A 26,387-nucleotide genomic window follows, 5' to 3' on the forward strand; every position below is an offset into this window, starting at 1 on the left:
GGAACAAAACTTAACCTTCAGCTATAATAAAGCATAATTAGCAAAGAAATAAACAGATTTGGAAGAAACACTTCAAGTACATGCATCTATGTACCAACATGATAGCAATTTGTCCCTCTCTATGCATGGACTAAATACTAGACTAGCTCAAGATGCATAGTGACATACATGTGCATACAATTTTCAGAATTGCAAAAAACCAAACGAATTACAGCAAGGGATGTGAAGCTCATTACAGAGAGGGACAAATTGCAGTGTCAAAAAACTATGATGCGAAAGAAAACTGCGCATCAAGATATATAGTCTCGTCATCAAGTGCTAGCTTGTTGTTGTGTTGTTTATTACAGTAAGTACTGCACTAGTTAAGTGGCAATCATTTGGAAAGATACCTGTGATCAAAACATTAGAGCCCGTTCCTACTAGGAGAGTCAAGTTTTCGCCCAAAACATTCCCAGCAGATATCACCACCTGCAGTCAATTGATATCAGAACCATTGTTATATGTAAACAGATAAAAAACCGTCATCTCCAAGTCTAAGCATGACATTATTTTAACTCTTAAAATTCGATATGATTTGATTAACTGATACAATATTCTGCAGAAGAATTGCGATTCAACGATCTACCACCGACTCTAGACAGCTCACATGAAACATCTAATAACTTGGTAATTGTCTGCATAACCACTGTAAATTTGCAGTGGAAGGCAGACACCACAGGTAATATCAGAGCTGAAGACAACATCAATAGCAATAGAGATATAGTAGTGGAACAACACAACAGCAAGTTTTACCACCCGAAAAACTACTGCAGTATTATGTTTTTCATATAGTTAAAACTCTTTAGATTTAGAATCCATAAAGAGGTGCACCCATTTGAAAAAATACTATAGTAAACCATAAGGGTGTTACATGAACGAGAGCAAGATGTACATGCTATTAGCACTGTCACCAGAGAATCCAGAGAATCGATGCAAGCGGCTAATACCAATATAAAGGAAAATCGCTACCATTGCATCAAATGTCACCCAAAAAATGCCAGCAACTTGCTAGACCAGACGGACCTCAACCTCATAAAAAAACTACACAACACACACAACTAGATACCAAACTACGTACAGGCACGACATTGTACCAATATGGAACTTCTGGGACGCCACTAGGAGCAAAGTCATCACAACACTTGTACCAAAACAGGAAATGAAACACCACATCGCTACATCCCGTAACATCCATCAGCGGAAGAACCAAAAAAGAACTTAAGAAACTGGAGTTTCTGGCCTCTTGACATATAAAATACAGGAGCAAGTATATTTGTCCAAATAGAAACAACTCATGACCATCAACATAATATCTGAGAATGCACAGGTAACCATGCCCCCATGGTCATGTAGAGGAGAGAAGGGTGAACAAGAAACTCACCCAAACACATGGAGTCAGGCCCGCTATCCATGGCTAGGATGATCAGGCAGCCTGTGACAGCTTCCAGGAATAGCCAAACTACACAAGAGATAAGCATATGTTAATTCCTGGTAAAAAGAACCAAATAATAAAAGACTAGATCAAACTAGGAAGCTTAAAAGCAAAAGGGAGAACTGGATAATTGGCATTGAGAACATTCTTATATTTACGATACACTGTATTTACTAGCCAAATTTTGTTCTTACACTATTTTTTTAACCAAAAATAGAGCAATGTAAAATAATGGAGCTATTCTCCCAAAACAGGACCTGATCAAAACAACATTAATAAACATTACTGTAAACAATTCAACAATAGAAAAAAAGAAGCAAACTTTAGCACGCAAATATTACAAGACGGGGTTCCAATAATTCGAACAAAGAGAATAGCTCCATCAACGGTTAGCACAATACCAGATCATCAATCACAATACTCACTGCCAAACACAGAATATTTTCCATCAAACTAACTGACACTAAATCCTAAATATACGAGTGGAATCAAGCGGCGGAAAGTACCTACGCCACTCCAAAATGTTGCTAGGCAAGCGGGCGAGCCGCAATCAGGCACCGGTGGCTCTCGCAACCCAACCGTGGTGCATCGGGACATTCCATATCGGTGGAACCAAACAACACCAAACGAGAACGAACAGGAAATTGGAAGGCGACCTTGGAGATCACGTGCTACTCCATCCGGAGGCACTACGAGGCGCCCTTGAGGCGAAACAACTGCAGTAGATTAATGAGATAGTATTAATGATTCAGAAGGTAAGTATTAAAGGATTACAACTGAAGTCCAAATGAGTAAAAAATCTTTATTGCCACTGGGATTCCTGTCACTTCACTGTCATTTCCACACCATTGCAGCCAAGAGACAAAAGTGCAATCCCGATTTGTATATAATATAAGGATAGTCTATTGAGGAAACAAATAAGCATGATTTCTAAGGATAATTGGCAATATTTGAGACTGGCTAGAAAGAGCTCTAGCTGCAAATAAAGTGAAAATCCGACTTGACAACTCAACAACAAGAGTAAAAACTAAATCAAGTGTAATATTATTCTCTTCTTATTATTCAGTGCCATCATCCGAACCGAACAAAGCAAACCCTTATCAAATCCATCTACAGATGAATTAGTTCATCATCAGACTCAGTCCACATCTACATGTGGCTAATTAATCTCTACTACCATCTAAGAGTAGTGCAATATGTAATGTAAAGTGTCAAACATCTGTACAAACAACTTCACATGACCAGTTTCAAATAATCTGAACAAGAAGAATGGAATACAATTAAGAACCTCTAACATAAAATCAATCATTCACGCTGACTTACCATAAATACTAGCACAAGAACTTCTAACAACTAGGCCTACATGCCAATACAGCCACAATGTCACAAAGCTCATAGAGGAAAAAGAAGAGAAACCCGACATCTTACCTAAATCTAGGTAACAAAAAAGAGGTCATTTGAATAGTTCCGCTTGCTTGGTATTCTTGAAGCCAAATAGTTACTAAGAATCACCTGAGGAAAGACACAAGTTAACTTCCAGGAAAGAGAGAAAAGCAATAAGATGTTACTGTCTTGTCATGGTAGTAGTAATATGTACAAATTGGTACATGTAGTGCTACTGCTGCCTATAAATGCAGCGCTACTAGTATCCGGTAATTCAAAAGATTTGAATTTTGTCAAAGGGAATAAATTTGTAACCAACATAAGAGGGCAGCTAATAAATTTGAACGAATGAATAGATCACACCAAATATTCAGATAAGTAGAGTTAAATGGCTGAACCGTTTTGGCACGAGCATAGATCACTAAAGGGAATAGATCGCTACTACTGCATCAAATTTCACCAAAGAAATGGCCAACAACTTGCTAGAGCAGACGGATCTCAACGTAAAAAAACACTACACAGCACACACAACTAGATACCAAACTATGTTCAGGCACGACATTGCAGCAACCTGAAACATCCAGGACTGTCACTAGGAGCAAAGTCGTTCACGGCACTTGTACCAAAACAGGGAATGAAACAACACATCGCTACATCACATAGCATCCATCAACAACCAAAAAAACATAAGAAATTGGGGTTTCTGGCCCCTTGACATATAAAAGACAGGAGCAAGTATGTTTGCCCAAATAGAAACAGCTCATGACCATCAACATAGCATCTGAGGATGTGGAGGTAACCATGCCTCATGGCCATGTAGAGCAGCGAAGGGAGAAACAAAAACTCACCCAAACACATGAAGTCGACACCGCTATCTGTCGCTAGGATGATTAGGCAGCCTGTGACAGCTCCCAGGAATAGCACAACTGCACAAGAGATAAACATATGTTAATTCCTGGTAAAAAGAACCAAGTAACAAAAGACTAGATCAAACCGGGATCAAATTGGGAAGCATAAATGAAAAGTGAGAACAAGATTGGCATTGAGAACATTCTTTCATGTTGGAATCAAACATCAATATATTTATAATCTACTACATTTAGCAGCCAAATTTTGTTCAGATGCTATTTTCTTAACCAGAAGTAGGGAAAATGTAAAATAATGGAGCTATTCTCCCAAAACAGGACCTTATCACTCGAACATTAGTGTAAACATTTCCACAACAGGAAAAAAGAAGCAAACTTTAGCAAATATTACATGACGGGGTTCCAATAATTTGAACAAAGAGAATTACATACGAAGAAGAAAGAAAAAGATTCCTGAACACATCAAACCATGTATGCATTATACTGAATCAATGAGAAAACAGAGGAGCTAATTACTGCATAACACTTCCACTAACGGTTAGCACAATACCAGATCACCAATCACAATAGTCACTCCCAAACACAGAATATTAGAAAACTAAGGGACACTAAATCCCACATATGGGGTAATCAAGCAATGGAAACTACCTACGCCACTACAACATGTCGCTAGGCAAGTGGGCGAGCCACAATCGAGACCGGCAGCCTCCGCAACCCAACCGTGGTTCATATGGACATTGTAATATCAATGGAACCGAACCACACCGAACATAAACAAACAGGAAATTGGCAACTCACCTTGCGTAAACTGCGGTAGATTAACAAGATAGTAGAGATGATTCGAAGGTACATAAAAAAGGATTGCAACCGATTTCCAAATAAGTAGAAGTCTTCGACCTACCTTGCCACTCGGGATTCCCGCCATCGCACCGTCATTTCCACACCATTGCAGCCCAAGAGACAATAGTGTAGTCCCGTTATTTGTATATAACATAAGGACAACCTACTGAGGAAACAAATAAAGCACGTCATTCTTTCGAAATAAGCATGATCCATAAGGATAATTGGCAATATTCGGGAGTGACTAGAAAAAGATCTAAAGTGGAAAAAATGACCATGGATACTGTAGCCTATCTTCTTGACAACTCTACAACTAAAGTGAAAAACAGATCAAACATAGTAGTATTCTCTTCTTATTATTCATGCCATCATCAGAACCGAACAAAGCTATTCTCCCCAACCAAAACTAGAATCACAACAAATAAGAGCTATTTCTCCCTAAATAAAAAGGCTATCATCGGAATCGTAACATACAGATCAAAATCAATCGCTTATCTCACCAACAGAGCTATGAGAAATCAGATCTCTTCGCACACAAGTCCATGGAATTTCCAAGAATAAATCAAGGATAACTAAAACATAAGTGATGCCATCTCAGAACACATACAGGTGCATCAACTAAATATGCGTTATCGGAGACCTTATGTTCTATAATGCTTCTACCAGAGACAGGTGTAGCACTTGTTTTTATCGGTCCTTCCCCCATAAATAAATGATGATAGATATAGAATGTTTTAATCTAATTCCTTAGGCAAGGAATCGAATTATTAGCAATAAGTAGCCATACAGATGCATTAAGCAGGTTCAATAAGCAGTTCAAACATTATATTCCTATGCTAAAAATGGGCAAAGTTAAGCATGTGATGACTAAATCAAAGAACAACCATGTGCTAAAACTTCATATCCATACGCATACCATATCAATCAACGATTAGCACAATACCAGCCGAGCAATCACAAAAACCACTCCCGCAACACAGTGTAGTTCCATTTAAAGAGAATGATGGTAAATACAAAATACGCAGATGGGATTAGTGGAAACTACCTACTACACCACTCGAACATGTTGCTGGGCAAGCGGGCGATCCACAATCAGCACCGGCAGCTCCTGCAATCACCCAAACAGAAGCGCATCAGGACGTTACCCTCACATCAACAAATCGAACCACACCGAATCGAATCAAGATGGCAAGCTAACCTTGTAGATCACGTAGTACTACTCATTCTCGGATGCGCTCTAGGCTGCCGTTGTGGGCCATGGCGAACCCCTTGGCGCACAAATAAACTCGAATCAGATAATGTACTAGTATGAAATCTTCTCCTAATAGTCAAATCAGCTGTTCTACCGAAGCAAGGATGGAGAGGAAATCTCCCTCAAGATTTGCAATAGCACGTCACCTGCCATCAGCAGCACATCTCCTCTCGCCCTTCAGCAGCATCAGTTCTTCTCCTCCGCAAAGAAAACAAAATTGTCAAACCGCAACTCCGAACCTGGGACTGTCATATGCTAAAGTTCCTGATAATAGTGAAGGGTAATGAACTCGAAATTGTGCTCAGCGTAAGGCGTCATTGATGAAGTGTGACATTTATCAAGAATCTCTATTAACCAAGTTTAGTGATACAACTGAAATTCCTTGCTGCATTAATTTTCAACTGGGAGGTTGCAGGATTGATTTAATTACAACATTGGATCATAGAAACTGAGCTTTTCATTAGAAGTAAAAAAGGTGAAGAAACTACGGCAGCATGTAATGTCAGCATTTAAAGAAGAAACTAACCAGTATAGTGAACACACTTCTGGTACTTTGAAGAAGTAGTTTACAGACAGTATTGATAAAGCACACTAACTGAGAATTACAATAGACATGCAGCAACAGTTTATCTTTGTGTAGATGCACTCTATATTTCGGCAATTAACTAATTGATGATCAAGTCAGTTCAGTTCCAGTAATGCAACCTAGTCCAGTTCATTGAGAAAATTTCAGTAATTCAAACAAGTGCAGTTTGGATAATGAAACTGGCAGTAGATCATTGGTAAATTTAAACAAGTCCAGACCATTCCTTGTAATTAAATCATGCAGTGAGCAAGAGTAGAAATAATTTGTTTGCAAATAATGTGCCGATGCATCTCGGCGGTGCGGGCGTGCCGTGGGCAGCCCATGCCACTTGCAGGCCTAAGGCACAACTCCTGCAACCTAAAATGAAGCGCGTCAGAACATTATACATACATCAACGGAAGCAAGGACGGAGAGAGAGATATAGAAGCAGCTACCTTTGAAGCCGCTGCCGACAAGCCCCTGGAAGGCGCGCGTCTCCGGGACGAGCAGCTCGACCTCCCGGTCGCCGGCGCCCCCGCGGCTGCGTGCAGCACGACGCAGACCGGCGTGATCGACGGAGCCGCGCGCGCCGCCGAATCGACGCACGCGGCGTCGACGAGCAGGCCAGTCGCGCCGTCGTGGTGGCTGCTGCGCGGCGCGTCCTCTTTCGTCTGCGAGGATGGGGCGGTGGGGTAAGCCGCCGGTGACCGGTTGAGCTGGTGCAGGGGACAAGGGAGACGGCGACCACCATCGATCTGATCCGAGCGCCGAGGAGAGGTGGGGAGAAGGGGCTGGCGGAGAGGAAGAGGTGCCGGTGGTTGGGGGAGAGGAGGCGGCGGCGGCGGCGGCGGAGGCGGAGGGCGCGTGCCGGCAGCGACGGGGCGGTGGTTGGTTGGCGAGATATATTCTACTGTACTGAGGAGGTAGAGATATACGGCGTGATTTTCTTGTTTCGTGATTATTATCATTTGACTATCCATGAAAAAGTGATTATATATTTATATATGGCACGCCATTGGGAAACTATTCTTTGTCTCCCAAACATTGTGGATGATTCCTAAAATTGTGGATGATTCCTCGCGATTTTTAAGCAGGCGGATAATTAGCGGAAGGAAGGAATCGTCGACACTGATTAATTACCCAACCATTCCGAAAATTCTGTTTAGGCTAAAAATGATGCCGCTCTGCCCGGCTCAATTATTTTCCGTGCTATAACAATTTGTTAGAAACAGAGGCCTGCAGGAAAAATAAGTTGCAGATTATATTTTTCATGAATTTTTCGTTTACAATAATGATCCGTTCCTTGTACACCATCTTCTTCAAATCTGGGGGGCCGCGTGATTTTCGTTTTCTCTTTATTATTGGCAGGCGTTCGTTTTTACTGAACGGGTGAGATTAGTCGATCCAGGTGAGGCAAATTCTGTCTTGTGATTGGCTGGAACGTTCCGATTTAGTATTTAGCAATTATTAATGGCATGCTGATTAATTGTCCCGCTAGTTTCTGGGGTGTGATTAGACTCTTCCGTTGTTGGCGACTTGATTTTCGCTCGACATTGGTTATCCCACCAATAATAACTACTCTAGCACCTAAAATAATGGAGGATTCCACGCGATTTTTAAGCAAACTGGTTATTTGCTGAATCGAATCGTTGCACCTCCCTCCAGGTTTGAAGGAGATGGTATACAAAGGAACGATCATCATTAATTATTACTGTATACCCAAAATCATCCCGAATATTCTGTTTAGGCCAAAGGAAGATGCCGTTCCGCCCTGAGCTCTAAATTATTTTGCCTAGCTATACTTCCAAAAAAACGGAGGTGTGCGACGAAAGCAATTCGCCAATACTGTTTCCCGCCACAAGACTTGATTTGTATGCTTGTGAGTCCAGGAGGTTTTTTTTTGCGAGAAAACAACCGATCTATTAATAATCATCAACAATAGTACAAATAGCCCAAAAAGTAAAAAAAATACAAATTGGTACTCGGACCACCTAGAGATGACTACAGTCACTAGCACGAGCCGAAGGCACGCCGCTGTCCTCGCCCCTCCATCGCCGGAGTCAGGCAAAGCTTGTCTTAGTAGAGCTTGTTGTAGTAGACAGACGGGAAGTCGTCGTGCTAAGGTCCCAAAGAACCAGCACACCAGAGCAGTAACCATCGCCAATGATGGCAACCATAGATCGGAAGAGACTGACATGAAACCACACCAACTAACACGAAAACCAACCGGATCACAAGAGATCCAACGGGCACACAATTCCACGCGCCCTCCGTCAGCGCTACATGCACCATCGGAGCGAGGATAGGGCGGGGAGGACATTATTCTGACTTCAGGATGTAGCCGCCGCCTCACCATCCCAAAAAAGAGACTCAAAAGCAAACTAAATTAAGAACGAAAACTCCCCGCTGACGAGAGACCGTGATCCACCACACCTCCAAGGCCCCAAGGCCACCGGAGGTGGAGCGGACCAGCGGTATCGCCAGCGAGGAGGACGGAACCCTAGATGGGTTTTGTAGCTTCTTGCGCCGCCTCCTCGGTTGTTCCGCTGCGTACCGGTTTGGTTCTATAGTCCGGGAGGTTGTTAATCCATCCAATATTCCTACAATATGTACATATCATCATATGCCGATTCCTTAATCGCGGGGCAAAGCATGGGCGGTGACGTCGGCCGGGTCTCTCCCGTCGGCGGCAAAATTTTGAGAGAATTCCTTATATGACACTAGTTCTAAAATATGATGCCTTATGTGACACTTTCAACTTTTTGCTTCCTTCTATGACCACTTGTGTAAAATTTATCCCTCATATGACACTCTAGTGTATTTTTTGAGCTAACGGTGTCAACTTTCCACATACAAAGTCAGTTCTGCCCCTGGTGCAATGTTTGACAAAAAATCATGTGACAATAAGAGAAACAGTTGTTTAACTATATAAATAAACTAATTATAACTGAAACGATAATTCAAAAAATCGGCAAAACCTCCCCTGTATTTTGATGCCATATCCCCTGCACACAGTTTATATATATATATATATATATATATATATATATATATATATATATAGAATCGATTGAACAAATCTCAACAAGTGACATCAGCCTCGGGCGTGCACGATTGAGTGGAATGGAAAAATAAGAAACGGGGGTATTTTGGTCCAGCTGGGCAAAAAGTGACGGAACAAATTAACGGAACCGACGGTAGTGTCATATGAGGCATAAATTTTACACAAGTGGCCATAGAAGGAAGCAAAAAGTTGATAGTGTCATATAAGGCATCAAATTTAAGACTAGTGTCATATAAGGAATTCTCTCCAAAATTTTCCCACTGTGGGGGGGGGGAGTGCTTACGCATCCATCTCTTCTCTTATGTTTGCAACATAGTGGTTCCTATTATACCTTCTACTCCACGAGCATACACATCCATTTTATACTTTGTCGTATTGTTTCTTCTCTTTATTTTATTTCAACGCGTCGATGTTACGAAAACAATGCCTAACTTAATATGACTAAATTTTCTAGTAATGATATATAATTTTAGTAGTATATAAGTCATATTAAGTTGGTCGAATTTTACACCCTAAAATCCACGCAATGCTAATAAACCGAAAGGATGGATATAGATGTCCTGATTAGTTATTAGCTCGATGGACTTGGATTGGATTGCACAATGAACTAACATCACTCACGAGGTATCAGATAATGGTACTAGCCCGTGGGCCTCTTGGCAAGCTCGATGTGGTAGCCTCCTAGTTATTGGTCTTGCCAAGGCCGTTGCATGAGACTATCGTGCAGGTGACGGTCGATGAAGCTTTTCCCGGGCATGTGGAATCTACACCAAGTATGGTCCATGGAACATTGGTCATTGCACTAGGAATGGTGGATTGGTTGAAGTGCTCGACCCATGCACATGCATGCACATGGCCCCATAAAATATTTTGTCTACAAACCAAGTCATGTGTAGCTCGAGAGAAGGTGTTTTTCTAGGTACTACTCCCTTAGATCCAATTTTTAAAAAAGTGTCAGAACCTTAATACAATGTCAGTTTACAAGTTAACCCTTCTCAATTAAAAACGAACCACTACGCCTAGCTCGCATCTCGCCCATCTCCCTTGCATATCATAGATCTTTCTCGTATGTCCCATATCGATCACTTTTGACCGGTTCACTCCCTTCTAGTCAGATCTCCAGCTAGCTTCTAGCCAGATCTCTAGCATGTCCTAGACTTGACCAGGGGAGGAGCCTCTGCTCCGAGCAAGCTCTATGCTAGCTCCTCCTCATGTCAAGATTGACTTGGCGCCTCTGGCCAACTCCTCCTCTAGTCAGCCCTTCTTTGTGCCTCGTGTTCCTAATGTGCATCCGCCCCTCTGTGCTATCGATGGATGAACCTAGTGCAACGACATCTTTCTCCTACGCCCTCTAGATCAACATCAGGTACTCCTACACAAGACAGAGAACAAATCAAAATGCAAATCCAGTTGATGAGACTTGAATAATTCGAGAGTTCATTGTAATTCTAATTAATGTTAAAACATGAATGGATGAAAACCGTAGTACAAGTTGCACTTGATGAGTCAAACTAGCACTTGACAAGACAAACAAACACGAAAACAAAGTATGTACCTTGCAATCACCATGAAGGGGTTTAACATGAGAAGACAATGCAAGAAGAAATCCAATATTTATATGGATAATATAAAACAAAGATCACATATATTCCAATATTTGCTTGGAGCTAGTGGTAAAAAATGCTAAGGATGTAGCAGTGTCATCGCGCACCGGATTCCCTTGTGCTCTGCTTTTGCAGCACCACAAGCGAGCAGATCTCGCTGCAGCAAATCTACATGACCAGTGGAAGGAGAGAGATTCAGGGCGCCGGCGGCGAGGGTACATAAATTCAGATTTGTCTTGTAGTAAATCACACACATCAACAACTCACATCCAATAACAACAGAAGTATACACAGGCATTGGAAATAGTTTATCTTTGTGTAGATGCACACAAGTTGATCAAGCAATATGTGGTAATACAATTCCGGTAATGGGAGAAGTCAAACCTTTAGCATAAACTAACTAATATCATGTGGTAAATTAGCGCTTACATCATTACATGGACAGTCTAATAAGTTGTTTGCTCAGCTTCTACTAATTAAGATAAGAACCTAATAAACTTTCGAATGACATAATTCGTAGGATATTTAAGAATGGAGTAGCCGTGCAACTCAAAACAAGGGCCTTGGCAACTTCAAACATGGTGTCTTTCATCAACTTATTTGCCCAACTTATAGCAAAAGAAAAATGCAAGAATATCCAAAAATAGAACATGTACTCCATTGAACTCGGTTCAGATTATGCTTAGTTCCAAACCAATAGTCAAATGATACATCATTGCATGTGATAATACTTATATCCAGGCATGATCAGGCAACTATAGGTGACTTAGATTTATTAAAAATTCAAGCAACTTATCGGCGTAAATGCGTGCACACACTTCCCGACATAATATTTGTTACAACTATGACATGACTACCACATCGACGTAGGAAAGTGTAAATTTTGGTGCAGTCTATGGCTATGACGAACGTGAAGAAAACAAAAAAAGGTAACAACATGGGAAGGAAACTGAGCTCACATCAAAAATCTGCATTGCCATATAATCTAAGCATTAGGGGTCCAAATCACACGAACACTCTCCAATTTCATAACAGATAGACATGCTAGCTAAAGAAAACAATATGAGCGAAGTGAAAATGTGTTTTCATACCATCTTGGAAATTCTCTCCCTGCTCTTGGTGTTCTTTTTGCTAAGAATATGTTGCTTCCCGACACACCGCCGCATGATCTTCCCCGTCTCCGTCACCTTGAACCGCTTTGCCAATGCCTTAATTACACACATGAAAGAGGAACACAATCAAGAAGCACCCAAAAAAACTGATGGACCTGTAAGAACATATGCATAAGCCGAGAAGGACCAATATGAAACCTTATGTGTCTTCATGTTTTATCCATTACCGTCTTTCGCGATGACGACGAGGGAGCATGGCCGTCGGGGAGAGCGCGTTAGCGGCGGTGATTGCCAGTGGTAGGCTAAGGCAACACGTGTGGATACACACATGCTCGCAAGGTCGTGCCTACTGGGCGGCCGACCTTGCAGCCACTAGATCAGGCCTTGTTGACATCGGGTCCAGCCGATTCTTCGTTGGCTTCTGCCAATAAGACCATCCATTTTAAGACCATCCATTTTGATGGAAGATGGAGGGCGCGCACTGGTGGCACGGTGAGCTAGGGTAGCATGGTGGCAAGGCGAAGGGAGCGCAACGACGAGGCGAGAGGAGGCGCGGTGGAGCGGAGAGAGGGAGTGCGGGTGAGGTTGCGAGGGTGAGCATGAGGTTGGAGGGTGAGCATGAGATGGGGATCTCCAACTTTTTGGATTAAAAGCATAATGTTTTCCTAATGTAGTACACATTTAAACATTATGCTTATAATCTAAAGAGGATGCCCTAATGAATGAGAATTTTAAACATACCATGAGGTGAAAAGATAATGTCTATTACACACTTTTCGGTTAAATAATTAGATTTTATTAACAGTTGCTAGTCGTGTTGCAATCTTAGCTAGTGGACTTTGTGTCACCGAGATTTTTGGGAACATCATATATATATCATTCATACAACCAACGCCGCACCCCGTTCCGGCAAACCAAGCGACGCATAGGATCAAACCGTCACACGACAAGATCGATGTTGACACCGTGATTCCATTCGGGCGATAATTACACAACCCCGTGATATCTACATCTAATGAAGCTTACTTCAAAATTTCTTTGCTCTAGTTTGCCGAGCTCGGTAAGAGACATGTACACATTTTCTTTTATCAAAGATAGAGAAAGATGTACACAACATATATGAATGTACTTGTAGAGAACGTGCCTATCAATGCATGCAGTGTGTCGGACAGGCTCAATCAAGTCGGTAGTAGCGCTTCCCGCGTAGTATTTGGTCTCACGCGCGAAACGAATTTATTTGGTTTTTGGGCCGTTTTGAGCGGAGAAGGAGTCGTCCAATAGGGCGGGCTAGTGGCCCAAACCCTTGTTCCATTCGGCTCCCGCGATCCCCACATTTCTCCTACCCAACCAAATCCAGATCGAACGCCGCCGCCGCCGCCGCCGCCGCCGGTCTTCCCCGTCGCCTGCCACCGCCCCCTTCTCCATCCGGCCGAGATCCAGCCGCTACCGAGCCCCACCGCAAAAGATCGACCTCCGTCGCCATGGACTCGCCAAGGAGAGAGGCGGCGCCCCCATGAACCGCTCTGCGTCGCGGCGTCTCGTTCGCCGGCGCGCTTGTGCGCTAGTAGGACGGCGCACAGCGCCCCGTCGAACCTGCTGCCCGCGTCTCGCCCGCGGCTGACTTGTGCTTTCACGCCGGCGAGGTGGTGCAGGCCGTCCGTGCAGGTATGGTATCCAAACCCTAATGATAATCCCTTTTTCCCCTGATTCCGTTTTCTTGACTGAAAAATGGTTTCTTTGCAGAGCAGCTGGAGGAGGGGCGAGGCGTTCTAGTACTCGTGCCGCCGGTACAGTAGCTCCTCCGGCCAGGAGTCGACCACATCCGTTGGTGCTACCTCGAGAGGGACTGCAAATATTCAGGTATGGGAAGATGGGACTGCAAAAATGTCTCCATATCTCGGTTGTTACGACGATGCACATGTGTAGGATGATGGGTTTGTAGCATAGAAAAAAACTTCTACCGCAAACAAACAAAACCAAGATCCAATCTAGGAAAAACGGCAAAATCTAATCTACTAGATTAAAGCAACAAGATGGATTGGATCTACGTACCCTTGTAGATCGCTAAGCGAAAACGAGAACAGATTTCATAGTTGATGTAGTCGTTCACTTGCCGATCTCAAGATCGCGATGACGATCCCTCCGACGCTGCAATCGGGCAGCACCTCCGTACCTGGTCACACGTACAGCTTGATGAAGGCACCTCCTCCTTGTTCCAGCAAGCGGGGAGATGTGATAGATGGGATCTAGTCCAGCAGCACGATGGCGTGACGGTGGTGGAGAGTTTCCGTGAACAGGGTTTCGCTTGTTCGCATTGAATGGAAAAACTAGACAAAAGGAGAAGCAAACGGAGCAAACAGGAGCAGCCAAAAAACTGCTTTGCGTGGTGTGCCCCGGTCTCCTTTTATAGTCGCGCGTGACATCAAATCTTGCAATGCAAAAGGTTGGAAGCCATCATGGTGAAAATAGATGGAGCGAGTTGCTTAAAATTAATGGTCAAAAAGCTATAGCAGTAGCACAAGAACATCCGGAACATCCGGAGTTGCATAAAGTTAATGATCAAAAAGCTATAAAATAAAATTAACAACCCTCTGGTGGTGGCGCCCATTCTTCGTGGTTGCGGTGTGTCTAGGAAAGGCAGGAAGATATGAAGCCAGGGCAATTACGTCTTGGACAAAATATACTATACGAATGCCTGACAATTTTCTTACTCCGTATCAAAAAGAGTCTCACCATTTATAAATGTACCCAAAATCATATAAAGTAGAGTGTCATTTATCTAGTTAACCCTTTTAACAATAAGTTACACATCCTACAATCATTTTCAAGTTGACAACCGACCTATGGTTGGGTGGTTAGAGGGCAATGGCACCCGAACTCGCTAGAGTTCAAACCACAGGTTTGACACTTTGGTGTCTCATAAAGGAGAAATATTTTTGACTCGGGAGGCGACGTTTTCGTCGATAGCGAAGCGTTTGTGATGGCTTCATCAATCTCAAGACCCGTCGAATCAGTTTCTATGACCCAGACTCTCAGAGGTGCTCATAGGGGTAGGGTGTGCGTGTGTTCATAGGGGCGAGTGTATGTACGTATTTGTGAGCGTCTCATCTGTAGTGTGTTTCGCAAAAAAAACAATCACTTTCAAGTTTACATAAAAATAATTCAAATTTAACCTACAAAAGTCACATTTGTGTGAAACTTTTTAAGAAATCTTTTAAAAACATTTTATTACCAGTTTGGGTGAGTTCTTATCTATATTGAACAAAAAAATACTCCCTCCAATTTAATTTAATTGACTCCATTTTATCTAGATACGGATGTACCTAGTCAACAGATGCAACTAGGTACATCTGTATCTAGATACTAGGTACATCCGTATCTACACGCACTGTGCATGTATTTTTTTCCCACGATCATTTTGATATATTATACATTTTTTTCTGATGTTGTTTGCAACCGAGAAAAGCCGTTTTACCAATACATGACGCAATTTTGTAAAAAAAAAGAGTAGAAATCCATTTTTTGTTAACTAGACGACATATCACATGGACATCTCGAGATTTTTAATTTTTTTATTATTTTCTGTCATTCAGTTGAAACTTAAAAGGGCGATCCAGTGGGGTGTGGAGGGAAAAAAAGTATACTTGTTCTATCTTTGTTAACCAGAAAACTCCGGAAGTGACACTCTCCGTTTAATAACCAATGTTCTATCTTTATTCCAAGTCAAACAAAGTTTGACCACCAAGTTCTACACACTGATGAATTTAATAAAACTGATCGACTGGTGTTGTGTAGATGTTGATACTTGTATAAAGTTGCTCAAACTTCAACTAGTTCGATGATCTGGACAAAGCTAGAACTGAGGAGTAGGTAGGTAGCTAGTAAAGAGAGGGGTGATCCAAATAGGAGGTCGCTCATCCAGCCAAGGCTGCAGCAGTTGGCTACCGAACTTGTGCATTCTCCCGCTACTGAAATCCCATATACCGACGTCTTGGCGCGTGATAGGCGGGAAGTGCTGCTCACTGTCGTCGGCGAGATAGGCGCAGTTGGGCCGCAACATGGGATAGTCCTTGACCGGAAGGCACATCGGCTCGTTGTTGCCAAGGAACAAGGCGTAGTCGTCCCCGACGCCAGGCAACCTGACCAGAGCTGGCAGCTCAAAAGTGATCTTCTCGATCACTATGTCCGTCGTGGACACGTCCTTCTCCCCCGCGCGAGGCCTCGACAGCGAGAGGTTTCTCGTCACCACCAGGAGCTCGTCGCCGCGGAAGACGACGTAGTAGGAGTTTCTATAGCTAGGGCGCAACTCCCTCATCAGGTACGAGATGGTTCGCCCCGCCGGCACCGGTCCAGCGAGGTCTACGGAGAAGATGGTGCCGCCTTGGCACATCAGATAGAAAAGGCCGTTGTTGTTGTTGTGGACGACGCCGATGATGGGGCAAGCCATGAAGGATGCCAGGACGGATGAGAGTGAGGTCCAGCGCTCGTCTCCCGGCCTCGCGTACGATGCCTCGCCGTGTGGCATGTGCACAAGGAGGACAACGCCGGCGGCGGAGATGGCGGCGCGACGAAACATCCAGTCTTGCGCCCTCCTTGCAGTCACAGGCTCCACGCCCATCGCAGCGGTGGCGGCGCTCGTCGGATGCCAATGGTCGATGTCATACACGACAGTGCCGTCGGCAGTGAGGGTGGTGCCCTTGACGCGCTCGAGGGTGGCGAGGGGCGGGAGCGCGGTCCGGGCGCCCGTGAGAGGGTTGAAGAGGAAGGGGTTCGCTGTCGCATTGTCGACGGCGAACACCCACCCGTGCGCCGAGCCGGCAACGGCAAAACCGCCGCCGCGGCAGGGGATGGTGGCGCCGGTTGATGGAGAGTAGATCGCGGCGGCACCGTCGGCAGCACGGGCGTGCAGCAGGCAGGGCGGTGGGTTAGGCTTGGCGGGGAGGTGGAGGCGACAGAACTGGGCGCACGCAGCGCGCCAGGAGGAGCAGACGTCGCCGGAGTTGAGGACATCAAGGACCTCCATCGATGCCATGGCCGTCAGCAGCAGGTCCTCTGGCAGCCGCGACCAGTCCCGTTGGTCGGTGGCGCCGGCTAGCTGTTTGGTCGCTGCCTGTGGTGGTGCTACGTTCCGTGGCCAGTGACTGCGAGCCCACCGTGCGACCCGACGCGCCGCATCTCCTACCACCTGATGGCGACCCTGACTCGAGCAAGGCCGCCGTCGTCGAGTTTGGCCCCCGAAGCAGGTCAAAATTGCTTTCATCACGAGGGACTTGCGGTGCGACATCGATCAAGTAGATTATATAGTATATACTCCCTTAATATACGTGAACAGATCCGATTCAGGCTCTGCAGATGGATTGGAATCGGAAAGAGCTATGTTTTATCACGGATATTTGAAACAAGGTTTTCTTTTCCTAAATTCTTTCCAGCGGGCACGTGCCAAATCAAAGTTCTGGGCGGATGCACTACGCGACAGCTCCATGAAATGGTAGGCTAGCTGTACGTGTTGTTTTTCAAAAAGTTGTAACTTTTAAATCGTGCGGCGAAATTACAATCCGTTTTCACTTCTAGAATTCCCACGATGAGAGCTTCGAAACTATACCACATTTTCATATGTTTTGACAATTTTTTTTAAACAATAACTTTGATGCACGACAGAGCAACTTTGTTGGGTACCAAAACAACTTTTGTGTGCGGTAAAGCAATTTTTGTGTGCAACGAACATGTATATTTTTTGGTACATGAAAGCAAACCTTTGGTGCCCGACAACAATTTTGGTGTTCATTGGAGCAATTTAAATGTGTGACGAAGCAACTTTGGTGCCTGACGACATAACTTTGGTGCCAACAGAGCAACTTTGGTGCCAACACAGGAACTATCATGCGCGACTGAGCAACTTTAGCGCCCGACCGAGCAATTTTAGTATCCTGCAGAGCAACTTTGGTACTCGATAGAGCAAATATGGTTTGTGACGGCCCAATTTTGGGGTCCATCGAAGCAACTTTGGTGCCCACCGAATAAATGTTGATGGATGGCTGAGCAACTTTGGCGTGCAGGGATGCAACTTTCGTTGTGAATGTAGATTTACGCTGTGCAGCAAAGTTGCTTCACCTCACACTAAAGTTGCATCTTCCCACATTATAATTGCTTTGTCACACGTAGAAGTTGTTTTAGAAAAAACTTTATCAAAACACATAGAAATGAGATCTAGTTTTGAAGAGCTCACCGCAAGAAATTCAAAAGTGAAAACGGATCCTAATTTCGACATCTGGTGCAAAAGTTATATGATTTTGAATATTTGAAAAGGAAAATTGATGTGCATGCAGTCATTGTTGTGCATGTGGTACAACCATAAGTAGCAGGCGTTCACACTGATAAAGCTAACATGTTTCTTTTTTAGTCGCCCGCTCAGATACACTAATAGGCACGTGGCCGCCGGCTAGATGGGCCCCTTTTCTTTTAGCCTATATTATTTTAGAAAGTTTCTTTTATAGCTGGAGGGCTACTATCTGTACAAAGAGTCAAAGATAGTAGCCCTCCAGCTGTAAAAAAGATGCATGTAAAATTTTTGTCTAAATTTTAATGTATGTATATACACTGAAAAATGTCTAAGTGTATAGATCTTGATAAACTTCGACATCTATTTACGGTCAGAGGCAGTACATGACGTTGGTACTTACAGGAAGCAACCGAACGCGGCACATGTCCCAGCAAAACGACACAGAACACTCCGCAGAAAACTATAGAATCGTTGTTGTGGTATTCCGAGTTGAACACGCTATCGCCCGTTTCCACCCTCCTACGGCGCCGGAGCACCGCCTCTCCATGAACCCATAGAGCCTCATCGCGAAATCGTCGCTTTGTGAGCCGATGGTCTAGCCAGCCGCGCAGCAATGAATCGCTTCTCCTTGTATGTTAGCACATCTACTCGCGACATGGGCCTCCTCCAAGTACGAAGGCAGCCCAATAGGCTGACGAGGCCTAACCACAAGTTGCCTGCCCGAGTGTGCAAACTGATGCGGCATGACAACTCGTTTCCGTAGAAGACCAAGTCGCAGCAGATAGGGAGAGGTATCCGGTCGATCATGGCCGACGTCGTTTCCTGTAATAGCTGCTAGCCTATAATTACTGCAGTTGATTCATCTACACTACTAATCTATCTATCTACACTACTAATAAAAGAGCAAACATGAATTTTCCTAAAGCCACACCACCAACTGTACACGTGATGATTAACACCGCATTATCAGGCCCACTAATCTCAACTGTAACAGCTAACATTAATCTAATTCGTTGTGTGGTGTGCACTTTGCATTTTTGGTTGACTGACCGTGCTCCACCGCAGAGGAAATACGAAGGGAAATGCAGGATCCTAGAAATAGCTCCCTCGCACGATACCCTCGATCTCCATGATTTTCTCGTATTCTCTTCTCTCCTTCCTAAATAGCTCATGTGAACCCTTAGGGCATCTCCAACCGGGCGACCCAAACGGACGCGCTGGGCCGTCCGTTTTGGGCCGTTTGCGTGCCCGAGCGGACGCGCGGACGGAGCCCCGCGTCCGCGCGTCCGTTTGGGTCGCGTGCTGCGCCTAACGCAGCGGCCACCCATTTGGCCATTTGGCCATTTGGCCTATTTCTTTGGAAAATAGGTCCTCTGGCCACAGATTCACTTTGATGTATAATAATATCTCGTAAACATAAAATAATATATAGTAAATATAAAATATTATCAAATACCATACAATATTATCAAATGTACCATGATAAATCAAATAAAATGTGTCATAGTTTGAGAAAAATATAAAAATTACAATTGAGATTGTCTAACTCAATTTGGGCGCTCGAGGATCTCCTTCGTCTCTTCTCGAACCAAGCTCTCTTTGCCTCGCTCATGTTGGTCAAGTCGGCGTTCATGATGAGGTTGTCCTCGGCTTGGCGTTTGAGCTCAACTTCCTTCGCCTTCAGCTCCACCTCTTTGGCCCTTGCCATTGCTATGAGCTCAAGTTCTCTCTCTTTGAGCTCAAGTTCTTTAGCTTTGGTCTTCGCCTTGACCTCTTCAATCTCAAGCTTCTTCTGCTGGACATCAAAGAATTTCTTCCTGTCCTCTTCTTTCTCCCGGCGCCTCCTCTCATCCCTCTTGTCCGTGGACACCTCTCTGTCCGCATGCATCTCCTTCAAAGTGCCATACAATAGCATGGACGACGCATCACGCTTCATGTCGGCTTTGGTTGCCTTGTGGCCGCGTGGACGACTTGCACGAGAAGCGGAGCTGCCGCAAGGCTGCCCACCATCAAGGTCAATGACCGTGGCATCTTTGGCGGGATTGTTGCCGGTCAAGGTCGCCATGTAGCCCTCGTACCCCTCCTGGAACTTGGGGGTGCCGTGGAGTTCCTTCCAACAATGAGGGAAGGCAAAGGTCTTCTCTCCATTGTTGGCTTTGTAGAATTCCAAAGCTCGCCACACCTAGAGCAAAGCGAGACAACAACGATAAACATATGTGCAAACATCGGATGAATAAGTTGAGGTTATGAATCATACCAAGTCCTTCACACCCATGCCACTAACGGGGAGCCGCCTCGCGTGCTCATACGCCGCCCGGAACTTGTTGCATTCCGTTTGAATTGCTCCCCACCTCTTTTGGAGCGATATTTCGCTGCGGTCGCTCTCAAATGGCTCCTCGTCCATATTTGCGATGTTCATGGAAGTATTCATAGATCCGGCGCCGAATGCGGACCCCTTCTGCTCGGCACCCGTCAACGCATCTTGCCCGATGGTCAACCATCCATCGACGAGCACCTTGTCCTCCTTCTCCGTGTAGTTGGCGGTTCGTTTGCTTACCCGGCGACCTCGAGCTTGTGCAGCTGCGGCTTGTGTGAGGCCCTCACCGAACAACGGCTCCTCCTCAATGTTTATGCTGCCGGGACGGGCGGCTGTGCCCGCCTCGTGTGTCAATGGGAGGTGGCTGGGGAGCCTGCCGTGTCGAAGGATATGGAAGGGTCGTCGGCATTGTCCGCGCGAAAGACGGAGGGGCCTGCATGGCGGACGGTGACTGCGCGCGCGCGGCCGACATATCGTCGAACAGGTTGCGTGCACCGGACGTCGCAGCTGCTCCCAGGTTCTTCGGGCCTTTGGAGTTCGCCGGCGCACGGTTCAGGTCAATGGACGAAGGTGACGGCCCCGTCATGGACTCGCCCACCTCCGGTGACCCATCCCGTGATCGGTACGCCCGCCGCCCATGCGCCCCCATTTCGTGCCCAAATAGGGCGATCGGTGGGGCGGTTGACCTTGGAGGAAGGGGCCGGGTCACGGAGGAGGCCGAGCTCCCCACCGAGGCCGCGCCGGTGCCGGGGATGATCATGTGCTGGCCGAGCGCCGGGTGGCCGTAAAATAGCATGGCCTCGCTGCTCTTGAAGGAGAGTGCTCTTCGCCTCCGTCCGGAGTTGGAGAAGCTGCTCCGCCGCCCGCTGCCGCTCCGGCTCGGCAGCGGTTTCCCTCTTCCGTTGGTCCGGCGCCTGCGCCGGTCGGCCCTCTTCCTCGCTCTCGAGCTTCCTCTCGCTCCGGGGTGAGCTCGGCCTTCGCCTTCTTCGTCGGCGGTCCGGGGGAGCTCGGCCACCGCCGGTTCGAGGAGCCGCCTCCACGGCAGGAGCGGCAACGGCCGCGGGTGCCTCCTCTTCGATGGCGGCGGTGGTGTCGGTGGCGGTGGCGGCGGCGGTCGCTTCGTCGGCCATCTCTAGGTTTTGGGAGTACGAGTGGAGTGTTTTCTCGTTTTGGGAGGCGAGACAGGCGGGCCGGGGGCGGACAAGGGAGGACGCGAGCGACCAGCCTTTCGCGTCCGCGGCCACGCAAACTCGTCCAAGATTTGGGCCGGGTTTGGGTCGTCCCGGACGCCGCGGCCATCCGTTTTAGGGATGGGTCCGCGCGCTGGGCCGCGGTTTTGTCTGTTTCGACCCATCCGGACGCGCGGGCGCGGGATGGGTCGCCCGGTTGGAGATGCCCTTACATCGTACGACCCATCGCCGCGCGCCGCCACGGACACCAACGACCACATGCGGGAAATCGCAATTCGGCCGCTGCCGCCATCCCTGCCGAGGCGTGATCCAGCACCACTTCGCTCAGGCCCCCGTCTGTCATCCAACACATCCTCAATTTGGTTGACTGACCGTGCTCCACCGCAGACGTTTATGCAGTTCCGTTTGAATTTTTGGTACATTAAATTTTACTCTTCAAGCTGGTGTCAGGCAGATATTTGATGCACTAGATTATCTCAATGTAATTCGTCGCTTGCAAGGTGATGCCAAAGAAGAGCAATTTTCTGCAGAGAAACTGAGTTTTGTTCATTGTTTATCGGAAGCATTTGTGGATTGTTATCCTGACAGTCAAGGAGCTGATGCTTTACTGAATTCGTTGGTGATTCCAGATTCATTGTGTTTTGACACCTTCCAGAAACTTTATCTGTAATGATGCACCCTGGATAGATTCCAAATCACCAATTCAAAGAATTTTATGCATTATATATTGGTAATGATCTGGCTAATAGACAAGGGGTATGATCTCTTCACGCTTCTGCATTACTAGATGATGAGCCATTGAGTTCAGTAAATTTCGGTGGTAGATCAACACAGGCTCCAGCCCCCAGCCTCCCGTACCCCCAGCCTCCCAGCCCTAGCCGCCGCCGCCGGTAGCGCCGCCGGGGCAAAGACCCACGGGGCGTGGCGGCGGCGGGGGCCCTTCCTCGTCGACGCTTGGTGGACGGCGGCCGGATCTCCCTCCCTCAAGCACGGTGGACGCGCGGATGGGATGGGCGGCGGCGGCCTGCGCTGCGCCCCCTTCTCCCGTCGGCTCTCCCCTGGTGGATCGGCCGGCGCGGTTGGGATGGGCGGCGGCGGCCTGCCTGAGCCCTCCTCCCGTCGGCTCTCCGCAGCACTCCAGCAGGGGCTGGTGGTGGGCGGCGGCCAGGCCCATGGCCTGCGCCATTTTCCCCCCTCCTCTCGCCGGTGAGTGGACGCGATCTCGGGCTTCAGCCGCGACACGAGGTCGCCTGGGGCAGCAGCCTTGGGTACGACGGTGGAGGTGGCCCTCTTCTTCGCCGGAGAGGGTCGGCCTGCGGTTGGTGGTGGTGGATCTATCGATCTATCACCGCGTTCCAGCGGCGAGATGGAGATGCATGGAAGCCGGCGACGGAGTCGCCGGTGGAGGGTTGGAGTGGCCAGTCCAGGATGGTCGCCGACGTGGGGGTCCGACCTGAATAAAGGCGGTGGTCCTAGGGTCTCTCTTGCGTGAAGAGGAAGACCTACCGGAGGCCTGGACTCGTGATCTAGCCGGAGTGTTGAGTTCCGAAGGCTCCGCCGGCGAATGTAACGGTGCTTTTTGCCCGGAGTTTGCTGGATCGGTGGTATTCGGTCGTGCGCACCCATGCTTTTATTCCGACCGATTGGTTCTGGAGGGAGCGGCGCGAAGCTCTTTTTCTGTGTTGACATCAAGTGACTATGGATCCATGATGAAAGTCGGAAGAAGAGAAGTTCATGAAGGCCGGAGGGAGGACTAGCTAAGGGAGGTTCAAGTCTCCGCGCTGTTGAGGGACTTGCTTGGTGTTCCGGGCTTCACAGCAGCGGTATGAAAGTGGGGCGACAACACGGTGAAGTTCGCAGTCCTACCTTTCGGGGTGAAAACCCAAGGTCCGACCTTAACCGGTTGTGCCCGGCAATGACCTTGTTGGAGGCATTGTTTTGAGAGCGGGGACTATCTTCAGGGTGAAAACCTAAGATCGTTGATCGGGCGACGACGGTGTTAGAGCACTGTTCCCTTCTTGGAGGCGTCGTTTTTGGAGAATCTGTATTTTAGGTGTTGTTTTGGCGGTGGATGTATTGATGTTGTTAGGCCCGAGATACTGTAGCGGGACTTTTTTTTCTTAGTTTTCTTTTCCTTTTTTTGGCTGTGTGCATCCGTAGTGCCATTAGGGTGGTGCGTTGTTGCAGAGGCTGGGTGTAATTGGTATCTTTTTGATATTAATATATTCCCTTTATCGAAAAAAAGATGATGAGCCAGTGAGGCATTTGCCATGCATGGAATATGCTGAAATAAGCGAGTTGCTGGCTCTGTAGTGATGGCCTTTTATTTGACCTTATAGAGCTAGCTGACTCTTGCAATGCTAAGAAAGTCACCTTGTATATGATAAAATGAGATCTTCCGAACCAGTCCTTATTGCAGCAAAATGTAGGTATGCTTTTAATCATCTCTCTATCCAATTATTTCAATGAATTTTTCTTTATAATGAAAAGCAGTCCGCTATCGGAGTTGCTATTTTATTTCTTCTGCTTAATTGAAGTTAATTATCTATTGAACAAAACATAGGGAAAAAGATTTTGAACATACCCTCTTGATGGTATTGTTGCTGAAAACAGAGCATCTTTTTTTGATGATTTCACATGTATCGTCCAGGTGTAACAAAGTCAGGAACTGGCAAATGTGTGTTGCATGTCAAATGATTTTTCTGGAGAAAGCAGGACTTATACCTTTAAGATCATCAAAAGAATAACCAATAGACGGCATATGAGCACTTAGCATATAAATGGCATGCGGTAAGTTGGACCACCCAAGAGTTTTGAACCCTCAACTTTGGTCTGAGTGCATCCACATGACGGATGTAGGACTTCACAAGGTGAGGAGCAAGGAGCCGGATATTGGTAGTGGTCTATACTGGTATTGGTAATGGTGCATGTGCGGAAAAACACGGACTACACGTGCATCGCCATTGGGTTTAGGAATGGCGATAGGTTCCGATGCTAACACTACACTCGTGGGTGAGTTGGCATGACAGATGGTAAAGACTCATCGTTTCTACGAGCATCAAAGAGAAAGTAAGAGATTAAAAGACTCGCTCTCGCTATGAGCATCATGGGGCAAGAGGCGTGGGGATTCTCAAGAGGGGAAAGATGGGGCCAGCAAATAATAGAAAAATTAGGTACATTACGCGCGTGCGCGTGCACATTTACTAGTGTATCAAACTATTGAATCGGATCATACACAATAGTGAGGAAGAGGCATACCCCCCCTCCCCCCGTCTTTTTAACTTTTAACAACAATAAATTTCGATCTTTTTTGCAAAATTGTGTCATGTATTGGTACACCGACTTTCTACTTTCATATGTAGTCGGAAAAAATGTATAATATATCAAAATGATCGTCGGAAAAAGTTTCAAATGAAAATATGAAAGTAGGAAGATTTTTAGCTAACTAGGAAAAGTTCACTAGTGAAAAAATGGCCAACAATACCGGTTCCAGAGGGCCTCTTGTTTACAGGGATACATAAACCGGCAGGGGGGGCTGAGTTAGCCAAACCTGACGTCCAACACTAGTTGCTACAACACTACGGGCAATCAAATATGCTTCCGTATTTGAAAGACGGTTCTCATGTTTAAACGAGATCAAGTCAAAGCTCCTTGCTGTTGTTTTTATTTCCTTTAGGACCATGCAATATGATCCAGCAAAATGTTGCTCCATATTGTTGATGACGGCAAGACAATCTGAAGCCACAGCAATCCGGCGACGGTTGCCACTGTCTTTTATTAAAGCAGGTCGCCTTGTGATCTCTCAAATTAGCCTTGAATCCACACGGCCAAATCCAAGGGAGGCATTTTCAAAACAAAAACAAAAATCCAAGGGAGGCCTGGATTGGCCCACTCCATCCCGATTATAACAAGGAAAGATGATGGAAAATGCTTCTTTTCCTCCGGAGGTTCCTCGCGTTCGTGCCTCCGGCTTCACGTCGCGCCACGCGTCTACGTAGGTCCCACCACTTCCTTATCCCGCTGAGTGCGTATCATCGCTCTCCACTCATTTTTTTCCTCTCTCAGATCACATGCCTGCACTGCACGCACCGCTGCCTTGCCGCGCTCCATGGAACTCCGGCGACGCACTTCTCCACCAGCGCCACGCCCCTGGTTGGCTGCCGCCGCGAGATTTGGCCATGGTTCGTCGCGACGGCGGCGCCACCAGCGTCGTCCGCGTCGCCGCCGAGCACCACGACCTCAATCCCGCCGGCAACCGCTCCTACTGCCTGCGTCGAGCTGCGTTCCGCTTCCGTGCCGGCCCCGATGAGCTATGTTTCCTCGCATCCCCGTCGCTCCAACCTTGACCGCCCGGAGACGCTCGCGACTAGATGGATGGCGCGCCGCCGCCCGCCGAGGACAGCTCGAGCCGTCCGGGAAGGGAGCGGAGGCCGCGACGCCCCG

General features: G+C 46.5%; 1 protein-coding gene across 1 annotated transcript; it reads right to left on the reverse strand.

The window, feature by feature from the left end:
• Positions 1-403: 403 nt before the first annotated feature.
• On the reverse strand, positions 404-17,441 carry LOC124665388. Its single transcript, XM_047202802.1, has 4 exons — positions 16,142-17,441; positions 1,421-1,498; positions 647-730; positions 404-468 (listed from the first exon to the last, which is right to left on the reverse strand). The coding sequence occupies exons 1-4, from the start codon at positions 17,439-17,441 to the stop codon at positions 404-406; spliced, it is 1,527 nt and encodes a 508-aa protein (XP_047058758.1).
• Positions 17,442-26,387: the final 8,946 nt, after the last annotated feature.

Source organism: Lolium rigidum, chromosome 1 (genome assembly GCF_022539505.1).
Source record: "Lolium rigidum isolate FL_2022 chromosome 1, APGP_CSIRO_Lrig_0.1, whole genome shotgun sequence".
Lineage (NCBI taxonomy): Eukaryota > Viridiplantae > Streptophyta > Magnoliopsida > Poales > Poaceae > Lolium > Lolium rigidum.